At 44.8% G+C, this 24,059-nt stretch overlaps 2 protein-coding genes and 1 long non-coding RNA gene across 13 annotated transcripts; 1 reads left to right on the forward strand and 2 right to left on the reverse strand.

The window, feature by feature from the left end:
• Nucleotides 1-62: 62 nt before the first annotated feature.
• On the forward strand, nt 63-8,649 carry NUP85 (nucleoporin 85). 3 transcript variants are annotated; one of them, XR_014936885.1, is made up of 18 exons: nt 63-121; nt 213-508; nt 684-754; nt 1,219-1,262; nt 1,690-1,759; nt 2,114-2,235; nt 2,704-2,838; nt 3,420-3,542; nt 3,802-3,933; nt 4,314-4,420; nt 4,693-4,776; nt 5,385-5,450; nt 5,804-5,995; nt 6,086-6,203; nt 6,660-6,760; nt 6,845-6,996; nt 7,843-7,929; nt 8,464-8,649. XR_014936885.1 is itself a non-coding variant. In XM_015880276.3 (18 exons), exons 1-18 carry the CDS (start codon nt 89-91, stop codon nt 8,563-8,565), a joined length of 1,995 nt encoding a protein of 664 aa, XP_015735762.2. In that variant the 5' UTR covers nt 63-88; the 3' UTR covers nt 8,566-8,649. The 3 variants fall into 3 exon arrangements, 1 of the variants encoding a protein (XP_015735762.2); XM_015880276.3 differs by having other exon boundaries at nt 5,844-5,995; XR_014936886.1 differs by lacking the exon at nt 5,804-5,995.
• LOC107322347 (uncharacterized) lies at nt 2,924-3,472 on the reverse strand. The gene is made up of 3 exons (XR_014936916.1): nt 3,331-3,472; nt 3,168-3,253; nt 2,924-3,060 (listed from the first exon to the last, which is right to left on the reverse strand). It is a non-coding gene; the product is annotated as an uncharacterized LOC107322347 (long non-coding RNA).
• A 188-nt stretch (nt 8,650-8,837) lies between the features above and the next one.
• On the reverse strand, nt 8,838-24,052 carry GGA3 (golgi associated, gamma adaptin ear containing, ARF binding protein 3). 9 transcript variants are annotated; one of them, XR_014936884.1, is made up of 17 exons: nt 23,998-24,052; nt 21,548-21,632; nt 20,830-20,905; nt 20,273-20,371; nt 19,794-19,917; nt 18,697-18,800; nt 18,128-18,208; nt 17,082-17,219; nt 16,409-16,490; nt 15,795-15,911; nt 15,229-15,498; nt 14,367-14,434; nt 13,628-13,814; nt 12,879-13,135; nt 12,531-12,700; nt 11,692-11,802; nt 8,838-10,930 (listed from the first exon to the last, which is right to left on the reverse strand). XR_014936884.1 is itself a non-coding variant. In XM_015880274.3 (17 exons), the coding sequence occupies exons 1-17, from the start codon at nt 24,035-24,037 to the stop codon at nt 10,820-10,822; spliced, it is 2,256 nt and encodes a 751-aa protein (XP_015735760.2). In that variant the 5' UTR covers nt 24,038-24,052; the 3' UTR covers nt 8,838-10,819. The 9 variants fall into 9 exon arrangements, 8 of the variants coding, with proteins under 8 accessions (XP_015735760.2, XP_032304172.2, XP_085379336.1 ...); XM_015880274.3 differs by having other exon boundaries at nt 13,628-13,950; XM_032448281.2 differs by having other exon boundaries at nt 13,628-13,950; nt 19,787-19,917.
• Between the last annotated feature and the right edge of the window lie 7 nt (nt 24,053-24,059).

Raw genomic sequence — 24,059 nt, forward strand, 5'->3', positions numbered from 1 at the left:
GGGTAACGCTGCGGAGCTCCGCGGGGCGTTGGGCAGCGGGGCGGGCAGCCGCCAGGGGCCTCAGCGCGGGCGGGAGCGCGGCGTGGCCATGGAGGAGCCCGAGACGGAGCCGCCGCTGACGGTCAGGGCCGGACCGCCCGTCCCCGTCCCTTCCTTTCCCTTCCCTTCCCTTTCCTTACCTTCGCCCCCCGCTCTCCTCTCCCTTCCCGCAGGTGGTGCCGGGCGCCGACCCGGCCCGAGCTCAGCTGTGCTTCGAGTGGGGCCCCGCCGAGATGCTGCTGTGCGAGACGCTGTTCGGCCGGGGCGGCAGCGCGGGGCCGGGGCCGGCGGGATGCGGCGCTGCGGGAGGCGGGGACGGAGCGGCGGGTCCGTCGCGCGTGTTCGTGGTGCGCAGGGATCAGGACATCTACATGGAGACGCTGCGGAAGCTTTTCAACGAGTCCCACGGCATCTTCGTGGGGCTGCAGCGCTGCGAGGAGGAACGGGCCGCCAGGGCGAGGAACGCGCAGTGAGTGGGGCCGGAACAGCCTCCTTTTGGGTGCTGAACAGTGCGTGGGACCCTGCACAGCACGGGCAGCACCCACCAGGCTCACCCTGGTTCTGGAAGCATCCACGGATGCACAGAAAAGGGACCATAACCGAAGCAGTATCTCTCTGTAAACGATCCTTTTTGTGTTTGGCAGATTAGTCCAAGTGAGTAAAAACTACCGCTCGGTCATAAGAGCCTGCATGGAGGACATGCACCAGGCTGCCAGTAAGTCTGTTGCACTGCAGTAAAAAGATGCTACTTGTGATGATAAAAATAAGATTTCACTTGGAAGTTGCTATAGCTACTGAAAAACAGCCCGTATAAACAGGATTCCATCTTCCATCATTGAGATTTCCATGTTGGTTCATCATCTCGTAACTGATTTTGGGAAGACTTGCAGTATTTTCATGTCATGAATTGTGGTTTTGTGGAAAAATGAGTCAAATTCACCAGCTTGCTCCTCTGAAACAGTGAGAGGACTCACTGTGTCTTAACATCCTTGTCCTGTAAATGTACCAGATTTATAAAGAGTTCTGCAGGGTGAGCTGAGCTGTATCAGCTGTGCACACATCTGGGGCTGTACCCAGCGAGCGATCAAGGACTGTATGAATGAGCTCAGAAAGTTTTGTTGTACCTGTAAATATGCTGCTTTTTATGCTGCTTTTTGACTTGGTGTATTTTTCGCTCAGTTTCAGCCCGGGACTCTGCCCTGCACAACCAGTACAGCATTCAGGTAACGTACAGTCACATCCACATAGTTGCATGAATATTGGTTAGTAAAGCCACAAAGACCAACACTGTGGCTGTAGTTTGTTGTTTGAACAGCACTGATGTTGCTTAGTTTGCCTTTAGTTCCTTCTGTGCTCTCTAACTCTCAGGAGATTAAAAAGGCTTCAATTAACACTTTCTGCACTGTTCTGCATTTCCCTGAGGAGCGATTACTGTTGCATTTCAATACACAAACCACCGATATTTTCTAAAATGGATGTGTATAGACAAGTTATGGCCTGTTTCTGTCTTTTGATTATCTCTGGAATATCAATGTGACATTTCTCTTGTCTACAAAAACCCATCTCTGTGGGCAGCACATTCAGCTGTGCACTTAAAATTAAATAACAGGAACAATTATGACCCTGAAACGCAGCTCTGCTTTTTGTCAGGTTTCTATTCTCTCTGCCATGGAGCTGATCTGGAATCTGTGTGAGATTCTGTTTGTTGAAGCAGCGCCAGGTGAGCAGTGAACACTTCTGATGTTAAGCCTGAAAGTGGTCTTGTTTGCGTAATAATCGTTTAAAATGTAGACAGCGTGCGTGGTGCTACATCTTAATGCTTACTGTGGAGTGTATGACAAGCAGCACCGAATTCTGATACCTTTTCTGCCTCAGTAAATTGCATTTTTTTGTATTAAATTATATCAGGATGCATTCTACTTTACACTGGCTTATTTATTTATTTCTCACAGAAGCATAATAAACAAAAACTTGTTCCCAGTTTATTTGACCTTAAAGCATAAGAACCTTCTTAAATTAACTGCCTGGGGACAAACAGTTTGGGAACTAACAGTGATACCTTCTCTGTGTAAAGCTGGTCCTCTCCTGCTTCGTCTCCTTGACTGGGTTCAGCTTCACATCTGTGATGTAGACAACATGGTCCGTGAAGTTCTGAGCAGCGAAAATCCATCAAAACACAAACTCTTCTGGAACGTGGTGAGTACAGCCCCCTGTCAGACGTTTAGATGAAGTCGTGCCTGTGTGTCTCGCATTCCTCTTCTCAGCACTGTAGCACATCTCAGAAACTGATACCTGAGATGCTGCTTCTGTCTGTGTAGTTTTAAGATGAAGCGTTGTCAAGGTCATAGAATCACTCAGGTTGGAAAAGACCCGAAGGGTCATCAAGTCCAACCACAGCCTAACCATGCTACCCTACCTACCCAACAGCCCTCTGCTAAATCATGTCCCTGAGCACCACATCCAAATGGCTTTTAAACACATCCAGGGACGGTGACTCAACCAACATCCAATTTCATGATTCACAGAGGTTGTATATTCAAATTAGCAGGGCCTAGAGCTGAAATCTTGTAACTCTACTTGGCTTTCTTGAAGATTCTCCTGATATTCCACCTGGGTGCGTGGTAGCCCTGCACAGCTTGGTACTCACAGACGTGCTTTCTGCAGGTGGATATCTTCGTACTGCAAGGCCGAATGGATGAAGCACGGCACTTGCTCTCCAAGGAAGCCACTGCAAATCCCGCATCGATGAACATGTACAAAATCCTGGATGACTTGATGAAGAAGATGCCTGTGCCCAGTGTATGTACAAAGCAGATCGGTTTTTTCCACTGATTTTTTTTTCCTTTAGTTCCATTAAGAAAGGAGATAAGAGTGATAACAGAACTAGTCCAGTCTGTTTCACCTCTGCTGCGGCTCCTGTAACATCACAGGCCGTTGACCATTAAAACATGTGTCTTAATCCTTTACAGTAAAAAATACTTGTCTCAGTTACCCAAGAGACCCAAGTACACAGCTGAAAATCTGTTAGGTGGTAAAGAAACATAATCAGAAGTGATGTTTTTGTAGCAAGATTCATTGCTGGGTTACCTGAAACTGAGAACTTACAGGGAAGTCTTAGAAGATCTTACCTGCAGGTTTTCTTCTGTTGCAGTGATCTCCTCGTGGAGGAAAAATTGCAGCTGCATCTTTCACTGGTTGTCTTGGAGTCCTTTTCCTTTATTTAGATACACAGATTAAAACACTTCAAATGTAACTGGAGAACAAGGAAAAAGCTGACAGCAGCCTCCTTACCTTTTTAGCATGAATGAGTGTGAGTTCAGACCAAATACCTGTTCTGACTTGGTATTTCTTTTTTATTTTATGCCACTTACTCCATTCAGCCTGGTAACACCCAAACGCTGACTGAGATGGAGCTGAAATGGCAGCACTGGCATGAAGAATGTCAACGTTATCTACAGGATGGAACCTTTGCTTCTAATCCCCACATGGAATCCATCTGCAAGGTGTGTCTTGGTTGAGAAGAAAGGAAACTGGACAAGTTTTGGATTGTTGTGTACTTCAGAAGCCACGCGTAGTCATAAGTTACTTGAATATGTTAAACAATCTGTTCATTAGATCAATTCTGAAGACTGTTCTCCTGTCCTGGGCTCTTCATTAAGCTGTAACCTTTGCAAAATAGGAGTAGTGCCTTTAACAAGTGAAGATGCAGCTGCGTGCACTGCTGAATTTGCAGAACTACTCCTTTGTTTTTCTTCCTGTTAGATTCTGCTGGGAGATGAGAATGCCATACTAGAAAGAAAGGAACTCATGACTACTTGGTACCACTTTATGGTTACTCGACTCCTGTATTCGCATCCAACTGTGAAGCCAATGGAACTGCGGTTCTACGCACAGGCAAGAAATATGATTATATTTATGTTCTGCAGTTTAATGCACAGAAAGATGATGGTACTTAAAGCTTTGGGAAGGCCGATGTCTTACAGAAACTGTGCACCCATAACACTTTTCCTAGAATTTTTAAATGCACTGGGAGGCTGATACAGAAAAAATAATGGTTGAAGACCGGGTCTCTTTAGTGTCTGGTGTTTCCCATTTTGGTCCTCAAATTGTTTTTCCAATTTCCTAATGCTACAATATTGCTTCTTGGGTGTGTTCAGCCTCTGTGATGCATTCTCCCATAAAACAGTGTAAATGAGGATACTGTATCAAAACAAATAATTTTCCTTCTATTCTCTCGCAGCAGTTTTTAATCACATCTTGTAATCTTATTCCAGTCTAGTATGGACATGTTCCTGGGAGAAGAAAGCAGCCCTGAGCCTCTAGACACAATTTTAATGGCAGCCTTTGAATTTGAGCTTCACCAAGTGATCAAGGAGTGCAGGTTGAGTTCTTAAAGTTTTTGTTTCTCTCTCTCTGTTGTATTGCTCCCAACAGTATTTGGGGTAGAGGATATGGGTGCAGCCACCTGACCATCCTTTCAAGGGATGTAGCAAGAATACGCAAAGCGAGTAGGAACTAGAAGTATTCTGTTAGTCCTGGGACGCTGCAACCAGGCACTACCCTGTAATATAGCCTGTGTATGTGCAAAACCTCACACGTTCCTTGGCAGCGATAGGCTAAGCATCATCTTTGTTTTGCTTGTTTCAAATACAGCGTTGCTTTGAGCAACTGGTGGTTTGTGGCTCATCTGACTGACCTTCTGGATCACTGTAAGCTCCTGCAATCTCACAATCTCTAGTAAGTATTGATTTGCACCGATCATTCAGTCACTCAAGTAAGAATGACTGAAACAGCACATCACTTTTGGTGAAAAGGAGCACTTAGTCATCTTCAGAAGGTGGAACACAAAGGCGCTGCATCAGCCCAGACACTCTTCAGAAGCAGCTGCTGTCCTGATTAATTTGGCAAGCTATTCACCAGCACTTCAGCAGCGTTTATAGGGTTTGTGGTATGGTTTTAAATATATTTTTAGCTGAATTATTATCAACGGCTCAAATGTTTATGATTATTTGGAAATAATGAGAAACTAATCTAAAAAGAGCCTCCATACATAAGTTTGTTGAAAACTTAAGTATGCGCAATTCTGCTATTTGCATTCTCCTGATGTTTCAGTTTCTTGTAACATACAGTAATGACTGCTTTACTTGCTAAATGCTGTAAATACGCAGGTCGTCCCCCTCCCAAGGAGAAAGCTGCCCTGCAAGCTTAGATTTAATAAAATTCTTGTATCAAGATAACCCAGGAGAAAACATCCTGCAGGTGCTTCTGAAATCAAATAAGGAGGTTTTTCTGATGAGGTACAAACAGTAATGCCTGTTTCTTTTCTTTCTTCATTCCCTCCCCAGTTTTGGTTCAAACATGCGTGAGTTTCTTTTACTAGAGTACGCCTCAGGACTCTTCTCCCATCACAGGTAACAGTCTTTTGTTTTTGTTTCCCCCCAGAGGCTGGACTTAGTATCAGGATAGGACAAAAAAAAAAAAAAAAAGCATAATAATAAAATGAAAAAGCAAAACTTTAAGCCACTGTTAGAATTTCAGCAAACAATTAAAACTTGTTGGGTGTATTAACCAGGACAGAACAGCTACTGCCTATGTGACATTTTTGGTACACTGCGTTTTTGAGATGCAGGTATTCCAAAGTTGTGTAATAGACAGATGGTAGAAAGTAAAAACCATCCTAGGTCCAAATACTGTGTTAATCAGAATCAGTTGTTATTAACGCAGACTCAAATTCTACTTTTCTTTCCTGTTATGTTTGTTTAAGACTTGAAATGCTTGACTTTTTCCTCCCCCCATCCTCTCAGTCTGTGGCAGCTGGGGGTCGATTACTTTGACCACTGTCCAGAATATGGCAGGGTCTATTTGGAACTTCATATTGAGCGGATACCCCTTAACACAGAACAGAAGGCCCTCAAAGTGCTGAGGATCTGTGAGCAGAGACAGATGCATGAACAAGGTGACTACCTTCAATTTCACTGTTTTATAGTGACAAGTGAAACGACTGAAATTGATTTTTTTTTCCTTTTCTCCTGTGTTTTCTCCGAAGTCCGAAGCATCTGCAAAATCATGGCCATGAAAGCTCTGCGCAATAATCGCTTGGGCTCTGCCCTGTCTTGGAGCATCAGAGCCAAGGATGCAGCTTTTGCTACACTAATATCAGATAGGTGAGTCTACATCAGGAGCTCTCAGGTGACTTTGGCTGTAGGGGGCTGGTAGGAGTGGGAAGAAGGCAGCCACCCTGGAAAGGTCCCACTGCAGACAGAGTGAGACCAGGTGTCTGCTTCTGGGCTAGAGAATGACATCCCTGGGTTCTTGCCATCTGCAGTAGCTTAGCTGTTTTTTTCCTACACCACTGAACTTCCTTCCTTTTCTCATTCCTTCTAAGAAATAGATCTCAACTACTACAGAATCCAGAAGAAAAAGAAAGTGTCAGTAAAATGCACATTGCACTGACTGACCACTCCCAGGAAATGTCTGGATGTCTTCTGACATCCTCAGTAGCAGTTAATAAGATGAAATTCAGTTGTATGCTAAACGTGCCCACAAAGGGATGAGTAGATACAAAGAAACATGAAAATCAGCCTCCCTTTAAGCCTCTGCTGCATTTACTTTCTCCACAGATTCCTTAAGGACTATTGTGAAAGGGGATGCTTTTCTGACTTAGACCTCATTGATAATTTGGGACCATCCATGCTGCTTAGTGACCGGCTGACATTTCTTGGTGAGAAGCACCTAATTTTCACATTGTTATTTATAACACAGCTACCTCGACAGTTTTTTTTACCCTTCCAACACCCACGTGCAGGGAAGTACCGTGAATTCCACCGTCTGTATGGGGAGAAGCGGTTTTCCGAAGCTGCCAGGCTACTTCTGATGCTGATGACTGCTCATATTGCCCCCTGCTCCTTCTGGATGACCCTGCTGACCGATGCCCTTCCCCTGCTGGAGCAGAAAGAGGTGAGATGCTGGTCAAACAGGACAAAGACACCCCACATCCTTTCTTTTCTTCCTGGGAAGTTATCTCAAAGTAGTCACTCTCTACGCTTAATGTCCCCAGGGTAGGACTGTTCATAGTAGGTCAAGAATTGCCTAGTACTCCTAGTGTCTTATTGAGGGTAGGGGAGAATCAGGATGACAAATAACTTAGAACAAGATAATCTTTGATTTTAGAAAGCAGCAGCCTGTCCAGGTCCTGCTGTAATGGCCTTCGTACCCTCAGGCAGACTGACACTTTCTCCCACCATGGTGTCATCTGTGGACTTACTGAAGGTGCACTCAATCCCCTCATCCAGAGGATCAGAAAAGATATTGAACGGGATGGGCCCCGTAACATGATGGAAAGCATGGCAGTGATAGCAGAATAGCAGGTGAGGATATGCTCAAATGCAGCAACTATGAACACAGAAACAAAGGAAAAAATCTGCTTACCTTCAGGACTTGGGTACAGAGAACTCCAGAGAGACACCCTCACTTTCGCTGCCAGACCTTAAATGAGGGCTAGGAAGGGGCGGATCTTGGTTCCACCCCTTCATCATTCAGCAGCATTGCATGCAGCTGAGCCCTCCTGGATTGGCCCTGCCTTCCCATCAGGTGCTTCATTGCTGCCTCAAGCCGTGACTTAACATTTCTGCTACAGGCCCTAATACTGATCCCTTCTGCCCTGAACTGTCCTGTGAATGAAAGGTCAGAATCAATCTATGCGAGCATGAATGCATTCTCTTTATTCTCAATTGAGTTGTGTTCTCTGACCGTATGTTGTTCTTCAGCATAATCATTTTCATGAAAATACTTTCATTTTCACAGGTCATATTTTCAGCAGAGCAGACTTACGAATTGATGCGATGCCTGGAAGATCTGACAGCAGGGAAGCTGGATAAGCAGAAGTTCCAGGTACCTCCTGTTTTGAGGACAACTGGGTAATAAATCAGTGGGACTGTGGGACAGTCAAGGAACTAAACACTAAACTTGTTTGTAGATGGGGACAGAAACAAGGGAAAGCCTGAATTCCTGAGGCTGGTACTTTTGCCCAGCAAACTGAGGCATCAGCAGAAGATAATTAAGCATACACAAAAATAATGCAGTACTTCCATTCCTGAGTGTTCTGCTGATGTGGATTAGATGTTTTTCCAAGATAAATGTTAGAAATTATACAGACAACAAAAAGCTGGGATATCACCTAACAGCTCAGGTTATTCTAAGCACAGAACAGAGAGACATTTACTACACATGCAAGAGAAAGGGAAAGGTTTGGTAATTCTGTCTGTAGACAACTTAAGAAATGTAGCTTTTACCCATTCTGTGGAGATCCCAATGACAGGGAAACGTATTTTCACTCTTAATGACCTGCGTATTTATTTTTCAAAGCCCAGAAGGAGAACCAGCTCGTTACTGCATGCACTGATCTAACCCAAACTGTGCTTTTAGGATGATGATGTTGAGACCATGAAAGTGGAAATGCTGAGACTTGCCCTTGCACGAAATCTTGCACGAGTCATTGTCAAAGAAGGAACATTGGAAGGATCTTGAAGACAGTAATGTGTGATTTTACTCTCAGTGGGTTATTGTACATAAACATGACTGTTTTTCTAAGAATAAAGGTCTTGTTTTGCATATTGCTTGGTGTTTTCAGTTGCTATGCCACTAATTACCCAGAACCGAAACCAAATGCATCTTTTAAGGCACTGGCATTTTAACCCAAAAGGTAGAAGTTGCTGTTTTCTAGTTTGGATGGGCTTCAGATGATGGACTGAACCTTATTGTTTCCAGAACCAGCATTATACTCCATGATCAACCATCAGTGAGGGCTGTCCCCAGAGCAAAGTAGGGAAACCAGTTTATTTAACATGCAGCAAAACAAATGCATCTGAGATGTATTTACAGTAATGACTGTTTGGTATGAAACGAGAACCTCAACCTACTGACAAGGAACACTCATTCATAGCTTAATTCCCAAAGTTTATAACAATGCATTTCCACACAGCAAGACTATGGCATCTTTCCATTTGGCTGTACAGCAGTGCAGTGCACTGCCAGTAACAGTGAGAACACCACCACTCTGCAGAAAGCACTTGTGCTCCTCTGACTAACTCAGAGTCACAGCGAGATTCACGTATAGGCATCTACAGCAGTGAAATCTGCTTCCTCAGGATACACCTACAGCACCTGGGCAGATTTAAGTGACCTAAATACTGTCCCTATCCCTCCCATGCCTAAAGTGGCAAGAACGTTTCTGAGACAGAATTCTTTCCTTGTGCTCTGTCATAGTCCATCAATGTAAGTTGCTGTCACAGAGCTGACAAGGCTGGGGTTCTTATGAGCTTCAGGAGTGTACAGTGACATACTTGGCCAAAGCTTTGATTCCTCCCCCTCGGGGTTTCCACAGTTGCCTGATTTCTCTGATCCTTTAGGCCTTTAAGTCCACAGTATTTCTAGTATTTATTTCTCACCTCAGAAAAGATGACATAACTAACTGCAAGCTGTATTTGAGTTACGGTTTTACAGCCTGTATTAATTCCAGCAGCACTTTGTCCAAGGATCCATCCTACCTGTGCTTTTGTTTGTTACAAACAAACATTCAAACAGTGTCTCAGAGCTATTTGAGGCACTGCTTGAGATTGTACATTGAGAGAAGGAAGGGACTTCTGTCATCAACTTTCAGTCATTTAAACCTAGTTTCTAGTCAGTTCCTCTGCCACCTGCTAGCACTGAATACTGATGTCCAGTAAAACCACTCTCCCTCTTCTGGAGATGATTGCACTTAGCCATTTAATACAGAGAATTATTAAAACAGGGCCTGCATCACCACAGCCCAGCAGTGCCTTCTTTCCTTTCCCTGCTTGTTTCTGTCTGGCCATCCTAAAGCTCTACTATTTACATCTCAGTACTGAACTACATAGTGACACAGCCTGCAGGAGGGGACCTGAGAGACACTCCCCATCCCTGGATTAGAGGCTCTAAAGACGCTGCTGGGTGCCAGGTGCCACCCTCCACCAATGCTGAAAACACCTTTCCAGCCCTTTTTACCTCCTCACCACACTTCTCTTTTCCCCACACTATGGAATGCCATGAAGGCAGAAAAATAACCAGTTTAGGTATTTGCATACAGAACAGCCCCAGCTGCCCCAAATGGATACAATAGAGAGGCAGCCCACAGTATAAAATAAATATATTAACTGAAGATACAGCAGTGTCACACAACACAAGAGCTGAGGTCTGCTTACACTGACCACTGGGAGAGAAGCAGATGGAGGGAGCTAAAGGAGCTAAGTGCTATTTCAGTGTTAAAAACCAAAATAAATAAAATAAAAAAGCATTCCCTCGTGGAACCAGCATTATTGCTTAACATGCTTAGCAGGTCCAGTCTGGCACTGAGGAGGTAAAAGTCCGAGGGAGGACACGTATAAGGGCTCTGCACTGAGGAAGCCTGGGGTAGCGTCATTACCATCATGTAGGTATCTCTGGACAGCAGTACAGGAACACGCTGACTTACACCTCCTGTTGACAGGTCTCCCCTCAAAATACAGTAACTTCTAGTTTAATAGAGTGGAAGATAGAATCAGATTCACCCGGAGGCCAAGATGAAAGCAGCCAGCACTGCGTGTTACCAGCTGCCTTCAGTAAAACATTCTGGACTAAAGCTACAAGCAGAGTGGGCAGGACATGTAAACAAAGCTGAACATCACCAGTGGGTAGCACGTGTGTCCCTCCCCTGTCACATTCACTTCAGTCTTGTGGGATCCTTTCCTGGTCCTGTCACAGAGTCTCTGTCAGAGTTCCAATGTCATAGATTCCCCCACAGCTCTACTGGGGGGAACTGATCCACTTCACCAATCTCTGTGGCAAGCTGGTCTCCCAGCGTGAAGGTCAGTCTGTATCTCAGCCTCACCTTTTCCTGCAGAAAAGACAACACCCAAGAGCAAAACATGAGAAGAACCTCAGTTGTTCTGGAACAAAAGATCTCACCATCACAGCTCTACAGAAATCACAACACTGTCACATGCTGCAGAGGGAAGACTCTGGCATACAGCTTTGAGGTTTACGCATCAGGCTACTTAAATAAATAACTGCAGGAAGGGTTTCCACAGCTATTCACATGCTCCTAGCACGATGAGCAGAAAGGGAAGTATTAACCATGCTGTTTCACTGGTCGCAAGCACATGCCATAACATGCCAAAGGGAAGGGACAGGACCCAACATCACACTGTTTGTTCAAGTCTGTCAGGCTGTACAGAACCTCAACACAGCAGAACTCTTTCTAGAGAACCAGTTAATTTCACATCACACTAATCATCATTACAGCAGGGCACATTCAGTGCACAAGGGATTTAAGATAAGCTCCTGAAGCAGCTCCGATTGTTCTCCTCTAAAGCTAAGCCCTATAAGACCATTGCTCCATTGACGGGAAAAAACGTACTGTGTTTTCTCAAGTTTTTCCTTGCTGAAAAAGTCTGCTGGGGAAGAGACTGTATAGCCCCTTTCAAGCCCTGAATTGAAATGTCACTGATCTGCTGCTGCAGTAATTGCTTCTGGAGGGCAAACTAGGGATTAAGAGCTGTGCTTGCTCACAGTTTTGGTCCAATCACCTTCCTTAAATTGTATCATTCTGAATAATGACATGATAAATCCCACTCTGTTATAGTCTATCCTTCTCACCTTTGTAGGATTTGCCAAAAGCATGATTTGGGTGATGGCAGCAGGTGGCTGGATGGGATTGAATGGAGACAGCTCTGTGCCAGAGGGTGGCTGCAGCTTCACTTTCATGGACTGCAAACAAACAAACAAAAAGAACGGAGTAACTCCTACCTTTGGGGACAATAGAAGATGTATGCAGAGGCTGTGGATACAACAGCAGACATCCAAGATGAAGAGAATCAATCAGTGTGTGAGAAAGAGGAGGCAAGAACCGGTCCACTTGCAGAACCCAATAGGAGCAGTCAGACCAGCAAGTCAGTCCAGAGTAAAAGCACTGGGGTCAGAACACCAACTGCACCCCTTCTTACCTGAGTGCTCTTATCGCAGAGGCTTTAATGCAAGCAACTTAATGACAGTGAGCAGACTGTAGCCATTTGGGCCACACTTTTCAAAACACAAATCAGCCATCCAAAATTATGTAGCTGCAGTAACGACCAGAAAGGAACATATTCTTCAATTTAACAAATCTTCATGAAATTCTGATTCCCAAACACCTTAAGGATGGATTTATCCACATAACAGTCCTGTCAATGTGCTATCTGAGCTATTTACATGACCAAACACAGTTGGATTGATTTTAGATAGAAAGAAAAACAAAATGTGTACTACTTGCAGTTCTTGACATGTCCTGCTTAGTGTTTTCTGCTTCTAACAACTACTTTTATGTTTTGAAAATAGGCAAAGCACAGACTACAATAAGGCAGAACCAGTGTGTTGCAATCTAAGTCCCCAAGTTCATACCCAGACCACCCTGAACAGGCAGATTCACACTACTGTGGGTCTGAACTGTGAACCCCTACCTTAGGTACAGCAGCCTGCAGCACAATGTTCTTCACAGGAAGGGGTGCTGTGTTCAGCATCGAGACTACCACAACCAGTACGTCCGACCTTCCTGGTGGGCACTCCTTGGCAAAGTGCAAGAGGATGCGGAAGCCATTCTTGTCATAGGCTGTCACCGGGAGGGCACTGCCTGCCACAGAGCAAGAAGGGGAGAGGAACATAGTTTATGCTGCAGAAAACAATCTCCAGCAGTATTGTCAATCTGAGGCTGGGGTGTCTCACACTTGTTCTCCACTTCATAAACTCCATCAGGAAGCTTTGCTATTAAAAAATGTCCAGAGAACAGTGAAAAACCTGAAGGTACTTACTAGGTTTAATAGATTCCAAGGGAACATGGACATTGGCCAAAGAAATTTCAGGTGCCTTCATAGGACTGCCTTGCTGTTGGAATGATGCTGAATGGAAGAGAGAGCTCCCTGAGACAGCAGTGCAGCTGTTTGGGAAAGGATTTGGGGGTGCTCCTGGGGCAGTGACTGCAGGTATCATTAATGGAGAAGATGTGACAGGGGCTGGCAAAGTAACCCCAGGTAACACTGAGGGTGTTGCCATGCCTTGGGTGGCAGCCCTGGAAGACAGAAAAATCATGGCAAAATGAAGCTGAAAGTGAAGCAAGCATTTTAGCGCAAACCCAGAGATAAGAGCAAATCGCAAGGACAAAGCAGGAGCCTGGAGCCAGTAAGGTCTTACATAAAAAGCAGATCTACAAGAAAAATGGTGTTGGTAGGATTATGCATAATTCTTCCTAATTCAGTAAAAAAGCAAGAGTCCCATCCTGGCGAAAAAGGGCTAGGCTAAGATGGCCAAAGGCCTTTGGACCATAACAGCCAGTTTAACTTTACACTGCACACTTAAAATCTGGCAATAGCACAGCTGATGTGCTTTACCTGGTAGTTTCTGCCTTACTCTTTTGAAGCTGGGACTATTTTAGTAGTTCATAAAAATCCCAGTCACACATTTCTACCAAACTGAAGTTGAACATCTGTCTCTGAACCTGACATTACAGCAAGCTTGGTTTCCTAAAAGCTGAGATGAAGGGAAGTCCAAAACTTTTAGTTACCCTTTAGCTTCCTCAAGCAGGTGTCCCAGTGTATCCATCTTATGAGGCATACTGCTCCCCGCAGATGAGCTTAAGTACCCAGAAGCAGCTGGAACTGTCTTGGAAGGCTCCACAGGGGCACCCAGCCCAGCAGAGAACACAAATGGCATGGAGTTTGGTGCAGGCATGCTGGGAGCAGACTGAGAGGCTGTGAAAGCAGAAGGCAGTGTCACTGATGTTCCACATGTGGTCTGCGATGTGTGATGGAGAAGAGGGCTCCCTGAAGGGTTGCAAGCAGCAGTCACCATCTTTGGATTGAAGAAATCCAGGTCCAGCTGCTCATTCTGCAAGAGAGCACAAGTACATGCTCTCAATCACTACTACTGCCCACTGTAGAGGTGGCACTGTTACAGCAGGAGAGAGATTTACTGCAAAAACCGGTGGTGGGTGGCAAGCAGCAAAGCCTGTGGCCCATGTCAGGACTACATCTGATCTGTAATTTAAGCAAAGGAAGTGCTAACATCATGGGGGACAGACTGCAAACTGATAAAGCCACGTTCAGGGATATCTACTCCATTCAGACACAGCTATCCCAGAACTTGGGGATATGCCAGACTTCCCCTCAGTATCAGCAACCCCTCTGCTTGCATGTGATGTTTCTGTAAGGTGACAAAATGTGTCATGAGACCTCCCATAACAGCGAGACCTCCCATAACAGCAAGCCCTCCCTTCCTTCCCTGAGAAAGTCTCTCCTTGCTACCTCAAACATGCTCCACTGGTTGTTTTCTGATGCCTCCTTCCCTGCTGCAGGGGCTGGGTCATTCAAGCCTGAAAGGAAAAATAACAAGTAGGTAATGAGTAGAAAAAGAGCTAGGCTGCATACCATGGCAGTTGTTTCAGTGCCAAACTACTTGATTCAGCAAGTGCCACAGCCCAAAAACCTAATGAAAGACCAAAATGGATTGAAGTGTACACTGATGGACAGACCAACAGAACCAGTAACCTATCCCCTACATGCAGCTCTTCTAATTCATCCTGATTTACAGCATCTCCTGCTATTCATAAATGAGCTTCACATGCAGGCATTCTGCAGGCTCCTTCTAACACTCCCCATCAGGCACCTTGCTGTTTAGTAGGGCCACAAAGTCAGCAGTGAAATCAGTACCAAACTGCAGTCTGCATGTCCAAACATCCACAGCAATCAGACTGCAATTACACTCAAGGTATCTCCATCTGAAGTCGATTCTGGGAACATTAGAATTAAATACTAACTCAGAGACCAGTTCTTATACTCAGGATGACATGAGTGTCCCAGAAATCCTCTGGACTTCCTAAGAAATAACAGACCTGAAAACATGCAAGACTGACCAGAATCACAGCAAGGAAACATATCCCAGTATAAATGTTTTGGGAATGGCACAAATTACTGTTCCCATCTGCATCACCCAAATCACCAAATTCTTTCAATTCTACCTCTCAAACTCCACCAGAGGGGAGACTTAGGACTCGCTAAGTAATCCACTGGAGGAAGCAAAAGCAAAGGAAATCTGGTGCGGACAAAATATGTGGACTTTGCCAGGCAGGGACTGAGTAGCCCTTTTCTCAGCTCCTTAGTGTCTTACCTAAACACAGAAGCTCCTCATCCAGCAAGGAAAGAGAATTAGTTGTGCTGCTCTGCTGAGTGGGTGCAGCTTCCACTTGGCTCAAGGAACTGCTCCGCAATTGTGAAAATGTCTGTGGAGGAGGTGGGAGAATGGGGATTTCTGCTGGAACTGGGGCTGCTGTGGGAGCTGGCGTCACGGTGGTGGGTGGAACTGGAGGTGTTGGGGTGCTGGTGACATCCAGTCCAGAAAGGTCAATGAGGGTGTTGAGGTTATTTGTGGAGTCACTCCCTGTACCAAACAGGAGATAAGCACAACTAGGAGGGAAGGCAAAAGGCTCAAAGCAAAAACATTGAACAGAAGACACTATAAAAGAGGTGGTTTAGGTAGCATGGATACTCACTTAAACATGGTTTATGGCTCTTACAAAGGAGGAAGCCCACACAGTGCCCATCTAACCATTTACTTAAACCAATCCAGATGCTTAGGAAATTTAGCCTACCTTACCAGAATTAATAGAATATCCTGCCTAAAATACTTAAAATTTTAGGATTCAAAATTGAATAGTTGGCTTCCTAGGAACTCACCTTCCACTCCTGAGCTCACTCGGAGATCCACTTCACCATTGATCACTTGCCCCTCTATTGTTTTTTTATAGGAATTTATCACACGGGATAAATTGTCACTGGCCTGCAGAATATCTCCTACATGAAAAACAGTTAAACACAACCTTCAAGACTTTAGCCATTTTGCTCCCACTAATGCTCAGAATACTCAGCCACCAGATAAATAATTAGCAGGAAAAACCACAATTATTTAGCTACAAATTCTGTTACTGTTTGTTCTGTGCCATGCTTCTCCGAGCAAGACCTTGATCTTTCTAGGTCCATACACATTACATACACGGTAGCAGTGAAAAAGACTCCAAGGTTTTGTTCCCCATGTAACTCCCCTCCCCTTCCAAGACAGCAGCCATTCCATATTACCACCCTTCCCCAGCCTCCCACTAATACTGTCAAGCCCCTGTCTGAATTTAAATGATAAGCGTAAAGAGGCAAGGACCTTGTCTTTTATTTGCTTGCTCAAAGCAAAGCTCATCCACAGTGAAGACGCATCTTTACAGCACCCATCCCCTTGCTCAACCCTTCAAAGGTCATTGGTCATAACAGCAGTTAAAATGGAGAAGTGTAGCTTATTTTACCCAAGCTGCTGTCATTATCCTCCGTCTCACTGGCTAGTTTGAATAATGTCCGTCTTTTGGTTTCACACCTTTCACAGAGCTCCTGAGAAGAGAAATCAGGACAAAGGGTCTTATCAACCAGGAAGCACTGTCAGCAACACCAGTCAGCACAGAAAGACATTCCAGCATTCTCTGGAAAGCCCAGAACACAGAAACCATCCTCCTTGTGCTGGACACCCCAGCTGTTTTGATTTTCATCTTCTCGATGTTCTCCCAATCTTGTAATGCTAGCTACAGGGAAAGACAAATTTTCTGCTATGTTCCACCTACCCACAGTGCCATGAGGGACAGTTATTATCAGCAACCAGTGAGCCATAGTAAAAGCAAGAATCAGAAACTGCAGCTTCTTGATTCTGCTACCCCGCATCTTTGGAGAACATCATGGAGAGCATCTTTGGAGACCTCAACCATGTGCAAGAGAGCTATTATACACTGTCCTTGCAAAGCACTGAGTCCTTTGGCAAAAGGTCTTTAAAAACATGGCTATTACATAGTTGTTTTCAACAGGAGCTCTTGTTCCTTGTTACTGCTCTCCAGTTTATTGCACTGTTTGTAATTCTTTGAAAAATTAAAAATGTGGAAAGGAGCAAAGGACTGACTGCAGTATTTCTGGGAAGCAGCAGCTCAGACATACCTTCATGAGCTCTCTATCAGCCTCTGATGAGTCCTCTTTGCTATAATGAACCAACATCTCATTCAGCAGTTTCACATTGTTATTTACTTCCTCCAGTGTGTGCATACGTTTTGTCACTTTTTGAATCCGAGCCTCATCCTTCAGGATACAAAGAGACATGAAAAGTAAGCTTTCCTGTAAGGATTCACTGCACCAAAACAATAGGTTGTACCTGTAAATCATACCAGGTAACGTCTATTTAAGGTTGAACTAAAAAAAATCCCAAACAAAACAAAACAAAAGCATCAGAACAAAACAGCTGAAAGATGAGGAAAGTCTACCAGGCCCCAGAGGCAGGGGAGGCTTGAATGGCAACATTTCAGTAATCTATACTTCCTCTTCAGTCAAGATGCTATACTTTTTGGAGAGTGGGAGGGACAGAATCACAGTGAGTCATTTCTTGGACTCCAGGTTTGTAATGACTGCTCTGTGTGGATGCATCACAACTCTGCAAACAGGAAGGTGTTTCCATGAGGCCCAGAGATGACTCAGTCTGATGACTCAGTCCTTATCAACCAGAAGTGGTACAGTGGTGTTTCCACCAAATTTTCATAGGAAAAGCCATCTAAAGTGACAAGAAAGAAGTTAATTTCAACATCACATTCAATTATTGAACCTTTTTGCCCTGTCCTATCCAGGTGCAACAACTGCAGACATTTCTGTGTTAAAAGTGCCTCCCATCTGTGAGCTAGGGGCAATATTTCCAAAGCATTTATTTCAAGCAGTGCTGTTAAGTCATCAGATGGCACCCTTTTAAGCCACTAATCACCTGGAATACCTGCAAGTTAGTAGTCTTAGAGGTTTTAAGAACACAATAGGAGGCCGGATGTTGCTAATAGTCAGTCTCATTCAGTTATCTATGGAATGGACTAAGACAACGCTTCTGAAACTTGAGAAACCAGATATTTGTCATTCACATGATGCTAAAGTTCTCCAACAACTTCGAATTACCTTTTAAAACTCAAGAAGAAGAACCATCTGGGTTCAGTCCTACAGGACTTTCTTACCTCTTTTACCATGGATTTAATAAGCTTGTTTGCCTCTTGTAAATCGTCTGGGTTTTTGCTTTTCAGTAGTTTGGCTAGAAGCTGTAAGACAAGACAGGGATATTTGGGAAACAAAGACTGGCAGAGGGAAGTTGCAAGAAGAAATTAAGGAACAATTCATGGAAAATGATACACAGTTCACACTGCTTTCAAAGTCAGTGACTTCACCAGGAGTCACATAAGGGTTTATTGTTTCACACAAGTTGCTACATTCTTGCTTCTAAACAGGACGTACATGCCACCAGGTCACAATTATTCCCTCCTGTGCATGATTTTTGGCCCTGTTAGCGAAACATTCCTTGCCTGCTAGTATTACAGCAGGATGGCACTTTAGCAGCGAGTTACTACATACCATAACAGGTCTGAGCCTAGATGGACAAAGTAGTTGTGCTCAAACCAATGAATTCTTTGAAAGTACAGAACACCTTGCCCAAAATAAAAGCTGAATTAATGTACTTTCCTTTCTTACTCTAAACACAAATTAAGTAATTACTTTTTGTTAGTGATTACAACACAAGTCTTCACTATACCTTGGATTTCTCCTCATCATCAAACACGGGGTTTTTGGGACGAGGCGGTGGAGAAGGAATCAGGATTTTTTCCACAGGAATTTCAGGATCAAACATTACAATCCCTGAAAGCAGAGAGGGAACCCACAAGGATTTGCAGTTCAGTCAGGCCAGGCAGTGCACCCTTATATTCATGTGCTGTTGTCAAAGTGAGCAAGCAGCCAAACCGTCCATCGATGCTACTGCACTATTCCATTGTACAACACAGCATCAATAAATTAGTGAGCACACTAGCTATAAAAAAAAATAAAGAACATTTTCCTTGATAAAGGCCTAAACTCCAGCAACTGTTTTGCCATCTCTGTACTGCTTCAAGCCAGTATAATTAATAGTTCTCTGCTGTTTGTCCTTTCCTGTTTCACATCAGCTGTTGAGCCACTCTGCAAATTCCCAGACAGCCTGGCTTTGTGCAGTCTCAAGGGCACTACATTTTTTTCTATAACTGAGCTGAGCAGGAACACAGACAGCATTGCAAGCTGGGGTGCTGAGCAGACTCCTAACCGTTAGAACCATGGACAGTGGAAGAGCCAAGCTTTCTTCTTGTCCTGCTGCCAAACACTTGAGATTTGTGCTCTACTCCCAGAAGTTTCCCTAGAACTATTTTATCTTTTTTCTGAAGCCACCTGTTCCTCAATAAAGCTTTTTCCACTTTGCCAACACAATAAATTTGTATCAGTTACAAATTGTACAATTGTAAAGTGATATGATAAAAAAAAAAAAAAAAAAAAAAAAAAGCCTACAGGAATGATCTTATTTCTCTTCAAACTGGCCTTAAATCATTTCAAGACTAGTTCCAGGACAGGGGTGGGAGGAAGGGCACAGAGACCCCCACAAATCCAAACATAAGCATTTGCAAGGTGTTTCACTGATCTAGGTACAATTAAATAAAAATAAAAGGCCAACCCAGTTCCCCAGTCAGTGAGGAGTTTAGTCAGTGTTTCAGGGAATTCTTCCCTTGTTCCATGTCCTGTCAGTCTGTTCACATCATTAGAAGTTTTTATGTTTTGTGCCACTCCTGCTGAAGGAAAGAATGCATAAGTGAGCAGCTGACCTCCTACCTTGTCGCTTCAGCATGTAGTAGGCATCTTTGATCTTATGTTCTTCTGGTAGTGCCACTGTCCAGCTATACAGCAGTTCAATTACTTTGGTCTTCACTTTCTCAGAGACCCGATCTCCTAGGTACTAAGAATGAGAAAAAGATGGAGATTCTCCACATTCTTAGTTTCTTTTTGAGAAGAAAGCCCAAACCCAGACAATAAGAGGAGTTCAGTGATACACACTGAAGTGTATAACCAAAGATCTAAGACACCAGATTGAGAGGAAAAAATATTTCTCTAACAAGGGTTATACATTAATAGTAAATAGGCACACTTACTGAGAAAAGCCATAACAAGAACACACAAAAAGATTAGCAAACAAATGCTCATTAATATGCACTAATGAATGCAGTGAGGCAGACAGAAACGTTTTGGAAGTTGCCTGCTGCTCATGAAGGCCAGGCAATAAGTAAATGCAGCAGCAAGGCTCAGGGACTAACCTTTGGAGACACAACTTTTATTAATTCATTCAAAAAACGAAACTTTCCCACTTCATTATGAAATCTTCTCCCACAATTCTTCATACAGGCTTCCAGCACCTGCATTCAAGTAACAGAAACAAGAGCTGAAGTGAACGCAAAAACTCTACAGTAACAGCACAGATGTGTTCTGCTTACAGGGGAGCTGAAGGTCCCCTGTCAGTGAGCTACAGGCACAAACCCCCAATCTTCAGGTGACGCACCAAGAAGGGCTGCAGTAACTCTCCTACTCCCAGCAATGTATTTATGAATCAATTACCTCCCCATTAGGTTTCACAACAAGAAATGCAAAAGCCTCACCTGAGAATAACAAAGGAAAGCAGCTGAAACTAACAAAGACTTGTCTGTTGCTACTGACTAATATGGACACTTCAGTTTGGCAAGCACGTTCCCTTCCCAGCACAGGAGCCCCAGAATTAGCCCCAGCTAGCTCCATTAACACACACTGTGCTCCTGTTATACCCTGCATGGAAGATGCCAAGTGACTGGATTGGAGAGAGGTGGCAAGGACAACCTACTGTCAGTGCTTGGACTGCCTCCCATTCCTGCGGCGACTGGATCTTATGAGCCAGGAGTCTCACAGCTATCTGCGGCCTGAAATAAGGCAGGTGCTCATTACAAATGGAGCAGACAAACACAGCAAGGTTTTCAGGCTTTCACAAATTCTGCTGTTTAAACAAGACATTTTTTATATGATTAAAATTAATGTCACTCAGTACTTTTATGCTAACAAAAAATCTTCAGGGCATCTCTAAGCCTGGTTGTTTGCATGTATAAAAGGAAGTAGGGCTGGTAGTCTGAAAGCAATTCCAGATTCCTCCCTGGGATGGGCCAAACAACACCCAGTGCAGCATCCAAGACCAGGAAATTACATCATCACTCAATGCATTAATTTCCTTTTTCCAGAAGAAAACATGTCTGCCTTAGCTCACAGGAATGTTGTGGCCCAGGAAGTTTCCTCAGTTAAGCCCTGTACAGATTTTAATGACGTGAAGCACTGAGAGTTATAGCCCTGTTTTACAGACTGCAAACCAGGATGAGAACCCTGCAGCAGCAGAGGCTGACAAGAGGCAGATTCGGGTTTTACTTTTCCTAGTGCTCAGTGTGCACATAAACCATGCTGCCCTTGACATAAGACAAAGCCCAGCATGAAACCCTGATGATCAGATGACATGTTCTAAATTGTGTATGTTTAATTATCTATATTAATATTCTAAGGAGGTTCAGGACACCCACCCTTCAAGCTCTTTGTTGATCTGGTCACAGAATCCAATGATGTATTCCCAGTCTTCTTGCCTGTTCGATGGGTTAGTGGCTTTATCTTTGGCAAGGGAAAGAGAAGATGTTACTACTCAAGTAAAAAGAAACAGTATAAAAGGTCACGCACTTCCTAGAGAAAAGCCTTTAACATCTGTTACCAACTATAAAATGAAGAAAGTTCACATGTGCTACATCTGTTCAGGGGAAACGATGTATCCAAGCTGAGGCACCCAACTAACCATCAGGATCAGACTAAAACAAACAAACCAAACACCTGCTATATTCCTACATATTGCCTAACCCCGACAGGAATGTGATACAGTAAGTTTCATTTTGGGAGGAGCAGAACAGGCAGCGCCCAAGTCAAAGGATCCAGCTGTGCTCACACAACCATTGCTATTTTCTAACCTCCTCTTTTATTTCAGCTAAGCACAAGGGAAGCGCCTGCAGGCAGTTAGAGAACAGGAAGGATCACCTTCACTCACCCCAGCTGCCTGAAATGAGACAGAAGATGAAGCAAGATGATTGCAGGTGGAAGCGCAGCACTAGGACACGAGGGTGGTTTTACTTCATGGCTCTGCCTCCACCAGATGAGAAAGACAGCGCAGCTGGGAGGCTGAACAGCGCTGTTGGTGAATTTGGCATCTTCCTGTGGCTGGGAAGTTGCTGTGCTGCCAAGCAGCGCTTGCCCTTCCTTTTTGTAAAGGACACAATAGGCACACACACCCCTCAGGGTTTGTGTTACACACAATATGTCTTATTAATAGTTACAAGAAAAGTAACTCAGAAGGCCCAGTGAGAGCACTCGGATGCACAGCCTCTGCAGCCTGCCTTCCTCATGTGCATGGTTGCTCTGGTAATTTATGTACAAGCAATCTGTGCTTCCTCGCCGTGGGAGGAGCTGCGCAATCACACCAGCACAGCACACATCACCGTAGCAGTGACAAGGCATAAATGTTTTACCTTAAACGAGAGCAATGCTCAAGACTTGAAAAACATGCACAGCTCTGCAATAAGGGTTACTGCAACAGAAGCAGGTAACACTGCGTGCAGTGTGGCATTGCTTTGCAATGCTGCTCCTCAGCATGCAATCCAGTGCCAAAGCTGCACTGACCATGACAGCAGGATGGCATCTTCTCTCAACTTCACAACTAAAAATAAAAACAAAAAGCAGCCGAGGAGCTTTCCAGGCTGCACAACCGAAAATATCCTGCCCAATATAGATATTCTCACACTGGATCTGGTGAGTCAGTCCTGCTTAGAGGAAAATAAAAGGAAGGGATGTGGGCGTTTCTACATGTTTTACTGGATACAATTCAAGATATTGACAAACTGTGGGAGCTCAGAGAAGGAGCAGAACAACGAGGGGACAGAAGGGATTTGGCTAAAACAGGAACCGAGAGCTGAAACCATCCTGCAGCCAATAACTCCTGCAAGTGATAACACCGTGTATTGATTTAAATTTCACATAAATGAATTTTAAAACAAACAAGAATTATTTGATCTTAACAGAACCATGGCTCAAAAAGCATATTCATTAGGTCACTATAATCATACAAGTATATATATATAAGCGCATATGTATCTATTAGGTTTTATATTCTGCAGAATTTAGGGGAAACAAGGACTCATTAAGACTGGAAAAGACCATTGAGGTCACCGAGTCCAACAGCGACCCGTCCCGCTGCCCACAGCTCACACAGCTCACACAGCACATACAGCACACACAGCACACACGGCACACACAGCTCACACAGCTCACACAGCACACACAGCTGACATACACAGCACACACAGCTCACACACGGCAGACACAAAAGTCACAGCACACACGGCTCACACAGCTGACATACATGGTCACACACAGCACATACACGGTCACACACGGTCACACACAGCACATACACGGTCACACAGCACATACAGTCACACACAGGACACACACGGTCACACACGGTCACACACGGTCCCAGCCGCTGTCAGCTCCGCTCCCGAGCTCGGCGGGACGCCCCGCGGTCAGTCCCTGCACCGAGAACATCATCAGGACAAATCCCGACCCGACGGAGCCACGCGGGGCCTGGGCTCAAAGCGCTCTATGTTTTACAACATCATTCTCCTTAACAGCGGGTTTTAAACACCGCAGTCTGTATCCCTACAACGGCACAGCGGACACGCGCAGCCCCCAGCCCCCGCAGCGCTCCATACTCGGATCTCGGCCTGTCCGCCCGGCACCGCGCCGTGCAGCGCAGCGACCATTGACGTGCGAACCGCCGCAGCTCTGCGCCTCGGAGCAACGGCCCGACGGAACGGAGAGAGCGGGGAAAGGGGGGATCGGCACCGAGTAACGGAAGAGTGAGGATGGGGCAGGAGGAGGGGAGGGGGCAAGGGAAGGGAAGGGCGGAGGGGCTCGATCCCGCGCTACTCACTCAGCCACGACTCCAGGCTCTCCCCTTCCGCCTCCGCCATGATGCCGCCCGCCCCGCCCCGC

The sequence above is a fragment of the Coturnix japonica genome, chromosome 23, assembly GCF_054131305.1.
Source record: "Coturnix japonica strain WE chromosome 23, WE-NBRP24, whole genome shotgun sequence".
Taxonomy (NCBI): Eukaryota; Metazoa; Chordata; class Aves; order Galliformes; family Phasianidae; genus Coturnix; species Coturnix japonica.